General features: G+C 37.6%; 1 protein-coding gene across 1 annotated transcript; it reads right to left on the bottom strand.

The window, feature by feature from the left end:
- Positions 1 to 2: 2 nt before the first annotated feature.
- On the bottom strand, positions 3 to 5,553 carry LOC144630420 (C-type lectin domain family 4 member D-like). Its single transcript, XM_078488791.1, has 3 exons — positions 5,066 to 5,553; positions 1,724 to 2,110; positions 3 to 228 (listed from the first exon to the last, which is right to left on the bottom strand). Exons 1-3 carry the CDS (start codon positions 5,130 to 5,132, stop codon positions 206 to 208), a joined length of 477 nt encoding a protein of 158 aa, XP_078344917.1. The 5' UTR covers positions 5,133 to 5,553; the 3' UTR covers positions 3 to 205.
- Between the last annotated feature and the right edge of the window lie 6,676 nt (positions 5,554 to 12,229).

The following is a 12,229-nucleotide window of genomic DNA, read 5'->3' as shown; positions in this document are numbered from 1 at the left end:
CCTCAAGTAAACTTTACAGTTTATTCAATTGTGCTTTATTGTTACATAATCCAAGCAGGAAACTGAGCAAAAGAAACACGGATTTATCTGCGGTTACAGGAAAGCACTGGAAACTAGCTACTTAACTACTGTTCATTCCTGTTGTGTATAGTCTGCTACATATGCGGTTTTTCAGGTAACTTTGGTATTGGTATGGTCATTTTCACTATCCGAGGCTTGCCGGCTGGTCTACAAATAAAATAAATAATGTTTGTTCTTAACATATTTCACAGTTATATCAGAATTGTTTTGTTAAAAACGAAAAATACCATATCAGGAAAATATCATAATGACAGTTACAATAAATTAAAAAAAATGTAACAAATTGCACTTAATCCCACATACGCTTTATCACCCTTGCCTACGCCCCACACCCGCCAAACGAATACCACACTACCGGTCTCCTTCTATGGTCTTGTATAAAAAACCCCATCTGCCTAGTAATTAACACCAGTATGTATGGTGTTTCAGCGGACATCCATTAAAAATGGGTTTAATCACACAACTACTACCGCAAGCCAAGAATGATAAATAAACAAGAAGAAAACACCAAATTTACATTACAACTGTTTGTCACTACTCGTTTCTTGTTTTTAGACGTTTCGGCTAATTCTTAAGTCTGTAGCAGTAATTATAAACGCTATTTGAAAAAAACGTAGCGCAAGGCTTGCTCGCGTTACCATAAAACGTTTCTCTTCCATTGGCTGATTGTTGACGGTCACAATCATATTGCTATTTTAAAAAGCCGTGGTAAAAGCTGTTGGTGGTTACTTATGGTTTTTTACGATACTTGATCTTGGTGTCGATCAATCCTTTCATAACAGCCCCCCTAAATTTAAGGAAGGCTAACCTTTTCTAAACACATTTACAAGTAGACGGTGTCACGGTGCAATTTTTTGCGGGCCCAAGAGAGGCCCGCGACCCTAATCTTGACAGTGACCAGCAGATTACGTACCAAGCGTGCGCGCCACGTTTATTATCAGGCCAGGAAGTTGCAAATTTCTTCTTCCACCAAGAACGATCAGAATGCGAAAAGTGTGTTAATCACGACAGTTTGTCGCAGTACCGGAAGTTGAAAATCTGTTTTTCAAGAACGATTTTAATGCAAAAATGAGTCAATCTAAACGGTTTGGCACATAAGATGGAGGCTTCTGGCACATGAAAGATTGCAAACTTATGTTTTATATAATTAGGCGTTGCTGTTGAGAAGATTTGCTGTGCTGGTATCAGATAAACCACGGCAAAACGAATGATTCCAACACTGACAACAAAGCGCGCTCAACGACCAAACTAAGATTACATTTTGATTTTCACTGCTTGCTAGCGCTCGATTACACTTCGCAAAACTGTCAATCAAAAACCAACTCTGATTGGTTCGCGACAATAGAAAACGATAAAATCATGCTTCCTTGCGTGACGCGTTACTCGGAATAATTGTCTTTGTACAGTGGTTTACCAACATTGTCTGAGAAATTTTGCGAACAACTGCCGTGAAACATGCGTAATCTAAAGTTACGCACGCTTTCACGACCAAACACCAGTACCTCCGCTTATCAAGACTCTTTAAGTGCATCACTTTACCTGTAGTTATACTAAAGACAATTAGAGACTATAATTGCAGAGTACAGAAGGCAGTGTCAACTTTCGGGGTCTATTTACTAATTATCTTCCGCTGTCATCTTACCTTTGGGTAATTCACAAATGAAAGCTCTTTCGTTCGTATTCGGAAGGTCATTGAATAGGCCATATTTATTCCTTGGATAATCCTTTGCCATTATAGCCACGTCGCCGTCACCACTTGGCTCCGTCTGCTGCCATTTGCTTATTGTAAGTGGCCTTCCACTTACCCACCTCCAAACATTCTGCTCTTTCTTCAGGCCTATGTACCATTCGTTGTTATGCCCAACACAAATCTTTTGAATCTCGTTTTTGATGAACTGCCACTCGCTTTCAGTTTCCATAGAAACAAGGTCACCTCCTTTACCTTTGCAAACATTTTGGTTCTCGGCCCATGTTTTGCCCGACTCCTTAAATAAGTAGCAGGAATTTTCAAAACACAGGTCCTCGCTTCCTACACAAAAGAACATAAGTGTATTCAATGCAAGATATTTGAAACGTTACTACATTTTAAGGTGGCCCACGGGTATTCATGAGGCTGACGGTTTCCTTTTTTAAGCGCGTTTTAAAACGGGAAAACGTGAAGCGATTGCTTAGATTTTTGAGAATCTGAAAGAATAATCCTTAAATTAAATAAAATCATAAATTTTGTGACGATGAAACACGATTTGTTTAACGGCTATGAACGTTTTTTTTTTTTTTTTGAAGCTTTCGTTTTAAATAAAATGCGATTATTTTTAAAATGCCACGGTGAATTTTTTTGTTATTACCTCAAAACGCTGCCAAACAGTTAAAGTCTACTCTCAAAAACTTACAGGATAATCCACACGTAGATTTCCTGAACGAGCGACTTCTTTAATTTGCCTTTAAAAACTGTTGTGTTATGCGTCTGTCTTGACCGTCGCATAAATGTGATACTTATAATAAACCCAGTACCAGCCTGTTTTGAGGCTGATGTGTGTAAAGGTTAAAAAGATCGTGTATATACATCAAATGTTAGCAGTCAATAAAGATGGATGGTTTCAGCCGAATTTTTAAAAAATATCAAACAAATGACGTAATGTCAAATTGCAAAAAAATTTCAATTTGTTTTACATTTTTTTAATGCTGCAGCTAGAACAGGATAGTGAAAAGGTTTGTGCCAAATTTCAGCGTGTTCCTTAATTTCATACGGTTTGAAGAATTTCGGTCGGTAAGTCAGGTACATTTGCTTTTCAAGTTCCAGTCGCTTTGTAAACCCGCATTTCGAATGAAGTTATACCGCTGTTTTCGATGTTACTTTCAAATTCCGCACGTTCTTCTGCCGCTTGGAAAAAACACGGCCTGAAATAGTAGAAATAAAATGACAATTACCATTCCTGCACATGTATTCCCTAGCGGCAGAAAATCGTGCAGTATTTGGAGTGAACACCTCTCTTCGAACAACAACAGAATAATAACCCGCTGGGTACTGGGTTAAGTATTACATTTATGTGACGGTCAAGACAGACGCATAACACAACAGCTTTTAAAGGCAAAATAAAGAAGTCGCTCGTTCAGGAAACCTACTGGGTGGGTTATCCCGTAAGTTTTTGTGAGTAAACTTTAACTTTTTGGCAGCGTTTTGCGTTTTACAAAAATTTAAAAAAAAAATCACCGTGGCATTTTAAAAATAATCGCATTTTATTAAAACCAAAGGCTTCAGAAAATCGCTCATAACTTGAACAAATCGCGTTTGATTGCCATAAAATTTATGACTTTATATGATCTAAAGATTATTCATTCAGATTCTCAAAAATCTAAGCAATCGCTTCACGTTTACCATTTTAAAACGCGCTTAAAAAAGGGATCTGTCAGCCTCATAAATACCCGCGGGCCACCTTAATTTCTCTAATTTCAGCTGAAGCCGATAGCAAATATTGCGGAAGTATTTTGCAAACCCAGGCTAACGAAGTCCTCGAGTTCCAAGCAGACTTCAAAGTTACCATGTTATTGAAAGGCCCAGTAAAATATATTCTGCATTCACGAGTTGCACATAGAAGCCTTTGATTTTTGTAGGCCTGCCAGAAGTATTCCTGCTATAATGCTATAAAAAGTAAATTCGCAGAAACTGGAAAACTCTATCTCTCCATAGTCCAGCCTAAGCGAGCTTAAGGTGCAAGAAATTTGACGCTGTTTCTATCTTCATAGCGAGGATAACAATGCATATAGTCACGAGAGAGATTTCGCCAACTTATGATAGATACGGTTAGGGCATAGAGATGCTCCACTGTGACTACAGAACACTTTTTTTCTGGTTTACCGAAAGATTCGTATCACCACCTTCATGCAACTGTCTATGGCTTTTAATTTCATTTTGCTGTACATGTTTAATTTACGAATCACGGCAAAAAAAAAAAGTTCTAAATTTCACTCTTTACGACAATGAAGAACAAGAAGGGAGTTACAAGAGAGACTAGGAAGATTGATTTTGAGTGATCTTGAGTTTACGGTTTTCATATTTTCTTGACACAATCTATTATTTTTCAACATTTATTAACGTATATCTCAAAAAGGGACAATAAGGGGTCATGAATGGTCAAAGTTTTGCAGTTCTCGCAAAATTAGGCTTCTGCTCGAAATGCTCGCAAAATTTTAGTGGGTACTCGTTTAATAATAATAATAATAATAATAATAATAATAATAATAATAATAATAATAATAATAATAATAATAATAATAATAATAACGGCTTTATTGGAAGAGCTTCCACAGAGTGGCTCTTCGTCTTCCAAATAAACTAAATTTACAGAGTTATTAAAATATATAAAAGATTATTATTTACAATATTTACAATTAAAAATAAAAACTATGAAATCTGAAACTTTTCATAAAATTACACGAATACTATAAAAATGGATCACTAAAAAGTCAGAGTGCTTTCGAAAGAAATGCTCTCTTTGTTTTACTTATTTTAATAATGAGATAAAAGCCTTAAAAGGCTTTTATTTATTTTATTTATTTTTACTTATTTTAATAATGAGATAAAAGCCTTTTATCTCATTTCGTACAGCCCTGAAGGCTGTTTGCTCATGCTCGCATGAATTTACAAGTGCTCGCATGCTCGGTTTTTAGTGGAGGTAGTTTTGAAGTGCTCTTTGCTCGCAAGGCCAACTTTTGTCAATGCTTGTGCTCGAAAAGGAAAACTCTGTGCTCGCAAATGCTCGCAAAGACCATTCGATACACCTACAATACGTTTCTGTTGTGAAAATGATCAGACGCGTTTCGTTAAAATGGTCTTTAATCAATGAAATTTGTAAGGTCAACAATATTATAATGGTAAAACGAACCCTGTCTCGACGAGCCAGTACCGAAACTGTCATCTCACACAACATATTCACACGGAAAAAAATGAAACCGTGCTATCAGTAACTTTGTTTGTATCACTTACCGTAAGCAGCTTTTTGAATGCCAAAGAAAAAGAAACCCGCCACAATTGTCAAACACAAACGCGACATATTGAAAGCTTCAGTTGCTTATGCCAAAATTTTGAAAACGTTTCTCTTTCTATTGTGAAGACAACTTAAGTACCGTTGTATCCATAAATGATGTACGTATTTCAAGTGTTAATATAAGAAGACGTGAAATGGTTGCTAAGACATAAACCGTTATAAGTGATGTGGCCTTCAGAGCATAAACATGCTTGCCTTGGATAGGTCACTTTTAAGTCTTGATCTCATAAGGCGTGAAGTAAGAATTATTGATGTTGAATCAACGAAGCTTATGCTTGCTTACGACCATCGAAAAACGTCGACTTAACATAAAAAGGCTCAGAAACGCTTGGCGTTTGAAGATTTTATGTAAGGTCGAGGAATATTTAAATAAAATGTTGTAAAAGGACAATCCTGACGGTTTGAAGTGAAGTGAAGTGAATTGAAGTAAAGTGAATTGACCGTAAAAGGACTCCAAAAAATAAACCTGTTCATGAGAGCATAAATGTAAATGTATTGAGTAGGAGCAGTGGTTTAGGGGTATCGATGAGCGAGGGAGCTCACTTTATTTGGGAGTATAAAGTAACTTAATTTGCTTCTTCCCAAAGTTTTATTACAGTTCAATAATATAGTCACGCTCTACTTTGCTTTTAAAGAGTTCGACTTATGCTCGTATGTAATTTTATCGGCTGAGCTACTAGTATTCTGTCAGCCGTTAGAATAATGAATACAGTGAGTTTAGAAGCGCAGCACTCTAAACTCTCACGGCTTCTAACACGTTCAGGAAACAGATATAGATTGCGTGCTGAGAATCACAAGCCCTGTTTGCATATTAAACTACAACCAAAGAAAATTTAACAAGCGAAAAGTTAAAAAGAGCGCAGACACATAGCGATACGAGGAAGCAAACTGTTTTGGACTCAGCAACAGTTACAGTTAGTTAGTTACGTTTCCCAAATTAAACCCCAAAACCTGACAACCTGCGATAATGTGAGTACCTTTCGCAGCCGTCTCGTAAATGAACGTCGCTTTGGCTTCCAAAAATATTCTTCTTACGTGAACTTTTTCGTGAACTTTACGAGAGCATTTAACGGGAAGTATTGGGCCTTTTTGAATCCATGTTGATGTAAAATATGGCATTGTGCCAGATGATTTGGGTCTTTCATCGATTCTCCCGAGGGGCGCTACCGGTCAAGTTCTGCAAGTTAGTGAGGGCAGTTGGTCCACCAATACTTGAGGGCTGAAATGTTGTTGTGCGGAGATAGGAAGTGTAGCAACGTCCTATAATCATGTTTGACTATAAACCGTGGGGCGCTTGTTGCACTGAGGCTCATAAATACACCGTGCAATTCATCATAAACTTATTCGCTCTCGAGTTCTATGAGATCATAGCATCCCATAGAGATCATAATGCCAAAAGTTAAAGAGAAGGTTTAGCAGGAGGTATACGGAGACTACCAAGTTTTGATAAGTTCAGGATTTCCTTTGCACTGCGGTTAATACACTAGAATTGGTGAAATAAACTTGCTACTTTCTGTTGAAAAGCGTTTTAAGGAGGACTGGTACCCTCACACTTGGACAGTCTTAAACAATTAAGCTTTATTTCCCTTCCTTTACACAATTCTATCTTTCCTCACCTCCTTGAATACATATATTCTGTACCTGTTTTGTACAAATATAAGCAACATAAATAGCTTTACTAATTTTTATCTAATATTGTACACATGTTTTGTTTTAATCCTAGATTGAGAAATCCGGAAAACACTCGGCACTTTACTCGTGAGAGCAGGAAAAGAACTTACGGCTAAACCTTGGAGACTAATATCCTTCAGTTAGCTCGCACATGGTTTTGCTACTGATTAACATTGAATCGGAAAGTAGAAGGAAACAATTCTAACTCACACATATCATCAGTCCTGTATGACATGAGCGCAGATTGTGAAAATGAGATTCTATAGTTAGAACATCTTTCTGCCCTGAAACGAATTCGCCAGTAGCAGGTTGGGCTGTAAAACGTATAACAACCACAACTCGGTTGTCGGTTACGGTTCACTCGATGTCACGTGCGCCGTCATGGCTGCCGGTCTACATTTGTCGCTCTTCAGTATTTTATTATTATTCGCGTCTCGGAGGCATTTTTACTCAAACTTTTCATCGCTCTCGACAGCTAATAATGTCATCTTTACGGAGGAACAAGGTTTGTACAAAGATGCACACTTTTCAGCTCTGTATGAGCCGGTTCTGCTTTGGCGAGTCAAGATATTTCGAATCGAATTTGGTTCGGAAGTGAAGGTGTCGTTTGCAGTTGTCAGGTCTGCGAAGCATGGCATGACTTCTTTGGCTCTTCCTGCAAAGCTATTTGTGGTCGACTTAACAATCTGTGTCGATATCTCACCAAATCCAGGCCCTGATATTCAAAATGGACCTGACAGGTCGTTTGTGTATTTTAGAGATGTCAGGGAACACCGGAAGATTCAAATGGAGCACAAGTTGGAAGCATGCGTTTGGAGCAACGTATGTCGCCGCTGGTTAAACACCTGTGTACCATCAGGAACAGGAACATTAGGAAATATGGTGAGGTGAGCACTGACACACAAGCAAGGATAAATGAGCTTATCCGCTACAACCAAGTGCAGGCTGTACGTAATGACACTTTCTTTCGGCGAGCCTATCGTTTTGGCTATACAAATAAGATCATTTTGATATCTGATGTTATTAAGAATAGGGACAGTGATCTTTTCAACAGAATCACAAGTGACACTGGCCATGTATTATATGACTTGCTCCCACCCAAACGGAACAGAGCTCTTAGAGAAAGGGGTCATGACTTTATACTCCCTAAAGTAAAAACAGAACGTTTCAAACGCACTTTTGTAATTTTAGATTTATTTCTTAAAATCCTTGTAACTGATACATATAATAGGTTCATTTTACTAGTTTAGCTTATTTTAGATTGTTTTTTTTTTTTATTGTAAAGCCACACGTTTGTTGTGACTAGCTTCTTAATAAAGACGACTACTACTACTACTACTACTACTACTACTACTACTACTACTACTACTACTACTACTACTACTACTACTACTACTACTACTACTACTACTACTACTACTACTACTACTACTACTACTACTACTACTACTACTAACTCTATTTTCAAAAGCTTTGTTATGTAACTTATTAGCAGTAAAATGTCTGATAACCAGGCATATCTCGATAATATCCACCTTAAAGAGGAAGAACCTGGCATTTTAAGCTAGACGAAAGTGTAAGACTGCACTGGAATCATGACAAAATGATCATCAGTGGCGAGTCCCATATATTCCTTAAATTGTTTCCACCAAGTACGTGCTCAGAGTAAGCAATTTTGAGATGATAGCAAATTGTTAAATGATTTACACAGTGTGTAATATTTTCTTACTTTGCTATTTCGTATTTGACTTGTACTTGTTAAAATCTAAAAATGAAGTTTCACATTCTTTTAGCAACCGAATTCTTCATTAATTGTGCTATAAACAGTCAGCGTATGGCATTTTTAAAACAACACTGGACGTCACCTCATTCAAACAATTTCAATTCGTGCAAATTTATTTTGCGACAATTTAACGTCACCTTCACCTGTCCCCTGGCGCCAAGTTGGCGCATAGGGCCAACGTACATCATCTTATTGAACTCGAGATCGACAGTCTTCATCGCTGCTTTTATCAAACTGTAGAAAAGACGTTTTTCAAATACATTTGGTACAAGCTTTCTCATTGACAGTTTGGTTCCAGTTTTTATCTTTTAGGACACTCACTCGTAGGCAATGTTGAGATGTCGTCTCCTTCTCTAGTAAACCGAGTAGTTAATGCACATTAATGTACGGGATCGTGAGATTTATTACGCATCTTTTATCATTCTTTCTAACAAGGATCAGCTACAAATCTCACATTTCATTTCACATCACATTCATTCGATCAAAATACTTAATCCATTTGAAAAAAATACACAACAGGGAGCATTGTCATTTACAGCCTGTTCGTATAGTCTTCCAATCTTTTATTAGTCAAAGCTCAGGTTTTTACGTAACTTTTGAAAAACTAAACTTTGGTTTTGAATATATTAGAAGAATAGCCAAGTATTGTACGCGATTCTTTCAACCCAAATTAACATAAGTGACAGGCCAGTGCAAACCCCACGCAATTCAAAACACTTGAGCGCGGCTTTTTGTGGTAATTGTTCAAAACTGAACAAGATAAGAGTAGTTTCTCTCTTCTTGATAATTCTTTCTCCTAGAAATTCAAGTGATTTTGATTTTTTTTCTGCTCTGCTCAAACATATAACAGGTTGGCACGGTTTGTCTCATATACTTTAACTGCCACCTAAAACTCCATGCTCGAAATGCATACCACGTTTGTAAGTAGTATGTCAAAGCCTTATGTGCCTTATGGCATGGAGAGATTTAGGTAGGGAAGGAAGGAGGGAGAGACAGTTTTTATTTCAATTTCAAGCACAAGCTTTCAAGAGACGGTGACTAAATCTTGCTTCACAGTTGCATCTTCTTTAAGTTGTTGTTATTGGTACGCAATTCGGAGATGAAAACAAGGGTCAAACAAATCAAAAAAGTTTAAATTTATGGACGTAATTGAAGATTAAAGTTGCCTCTATTCAGAACTGCAGTAATGGGGCAAGTTAGTTCATAGGTTTTATTCTTGTTTTGTCGTGGTAGCCGTAGAGGAAGTGAAGTTAATCAATGTCACATCTTGGGTTTTTTAATCATTTTCGGTTCTCTTATGGCTTATGGTTCCATCGGCGTATTCATAAAGATTTTCTCCTTTTGCTCAAGTAATTACCCAGAGTAAGCAATTATAATGTATAGGTGTTCTAGGCAGTGCGAATCAAAGGAATTCAAAATAGACAACCAACAGAATTCGACAGTTTTTCGGCTTTTTGTGAAAAATGTATCGGTGTAACATCTTTAGTACCGATAATCTGACATTGTTTTGAGGCATTAGATACTTGAACCAAAAAACTGACAAATTCTGTCGGTAGTTAGGGACGGACCATTAGAAATAACCGGAGGGGGGGGGTGGGGGGTGACTTTTACCAAAAAAAAATTCCTGCAAGGGAAACTTGTCGAAAAAAAAATCCTGCAAGCGGTTAAACGGTTAAACGTCCATCAGAATGGCTAAAATAGCGTTTCTGAGGTTCTGAAAATTAAAATTTTCCCGGGGGAGCATGCCCCCGGACCCCTCTAATTTGTTATGTGCCGAGAGAACAGCATCAGCTCAATCCTATCAACTATTTGGTTGCAAACACACCTGACCCACCTTAACAATCGCGTCCCATCAGTAAACAGTTAATCAAAAGCACAAACAGTATTATTATTATCACTTTAAACTGCAATTTTGTCAGACATTCTAAAGTTTAGCTTGATAAGTTTTAGCTGTCATCTTTTTCATCTTTTTTGTTTAGGGACCAGGGTAAAAATTTCTAATAAGGAGGGGGGAATTATATTTGACAGGCACTATCTATCAAATCCCTTCAGCCCCCCTACCATATAAAAAATGAACGCTCCCTAAATGTCGCTTAATTCAGAGAACGAATCTGAAAAATGAAACAATAATGCAATTTATAATGATAATTGTTGCGGTAATGGTCCCATGATAACCGTCACGAATATCGATAGAAACATCACAAATATAGACACAGGCTCCACAAGTCCATAGTACTTGAAGTACCAATAGTACCTATAGAACCAATAGATACTGTAGTACCAGTACCTATGGTACTAATAGTACTTTTAGTACCAGAAGTACCTGTAGTACCAGTACTCCAGTAGTACCTATAGTACTAATAGTACTTTTAGTACCAGTAGTACCTATAGTACTAGAAGTATCTATAGTATCAATAGTACCAGTAGTACCAGAAGTAACGGTACTGTCTGAGTATAAGTTTTTGTGTATTTAATATTCATGTTTGTCGCGTTCAAAAACTGTACAAAATTTACTCTGAATAACAAGAGTTTAAAGGCCCTGGGGCGAGTGGATTTCCAGCTCGGTACAATCGAACACTTATGGTCAATTATTCAAACGAGGTCTTAAGTTAGACTTGCTTAATGGTTGATGAAGGTTTACACAGACTATGTAAACTATCACTATCGCAAACTATCATAATTCACGAAGACATCGTTTGTATTGTAACTAGGTATGACTATTGGTTTAAACTTGTTTTTGACCACGACTTTGTTAACCGTTGTGTGTGGGGAGGACAGGGTGTCTGTACTTCCCGTTTCCCATATCTTTTACTCCCGGTTCCTACTCCTTCCTCAATGGTTCCCGCATGTTTGCTATTTCCATTACAAAGTATTACGAAATAATGCGAAATTTTTCTTAATTTTTTTTTCTCCCGCCTACCGTACGGTCCGTACCCCTCCCGCTCCCTGTTCTCCCGTCCTTCTTTTCCCCTCCACCGTTGTCTGAACTTCGTTTCCATCAAAGTCTTTTTAAGGCTGGTTTTCACTGGGCATAAGCACATGATAAGTACTAGCATAATCGCATAAAAATAATGAACATACTCATTATTCTTATTTCGTCTTCACTAGGAATAAGCATAAGCTGAAGCACAAGGAAACAACATTGTTCGTTCTAATTGCGCTTATGCTTTGTAAAGATAGCATAAGAAGAATGAGTATGTTCGTTCTTACGCGCTTTTGCTTAAGCTCCTTTGAAGAAGAAGTTACGGCCATTCTCACTCCTTGTTCTCAGCCAACTACACTCACTGAAAGCGCAATCAACTCACAAGCAACCCGAGTATTTTCTACGACAGTTACAGATGCAGTGTGTTTAAATAATCTCTGCAAGTATCCTTTTAAAACATCAGACATCAAGTTACATAATATTTGAACTGGTATATTTGGCGCCCAAGAGGTGTGAAATGTACTAGATTATATTATTCTTTCTGGCTTTGTTGGTCCCAAACTCCTGGCCCCAGTTGTTCAAAGGGTGGATAACGCTATCCAGCGGATAAATTACTATCCAGTGGATAGTGTAGTATGTTTTACTAACACTTGTCCACGGGCTAGTGATTTATCCGCTGGATAGCGTTATCCACCCTTTGAACAACTGGGCTCTGGTATTGGTATT

This window comes from Oculina patagonica, chromosome 11, assembly GCF_052425735.1.
Source record: "Oculina patagonica isolate OP01 chromosome 11, crgOcupat, whole genome shotgun sequence".
NCBI lineage: Eukaryota > Metazoa > Cnidaria > Anthozoa > Scleractinia > Oculinidae > Oculina > Oculina patagonica.
The sequence above is the reverse complement of the archived record's forward strand: the minus strand, read 5'-3'. Positions and strand labels throughout refer to the sequence as shown.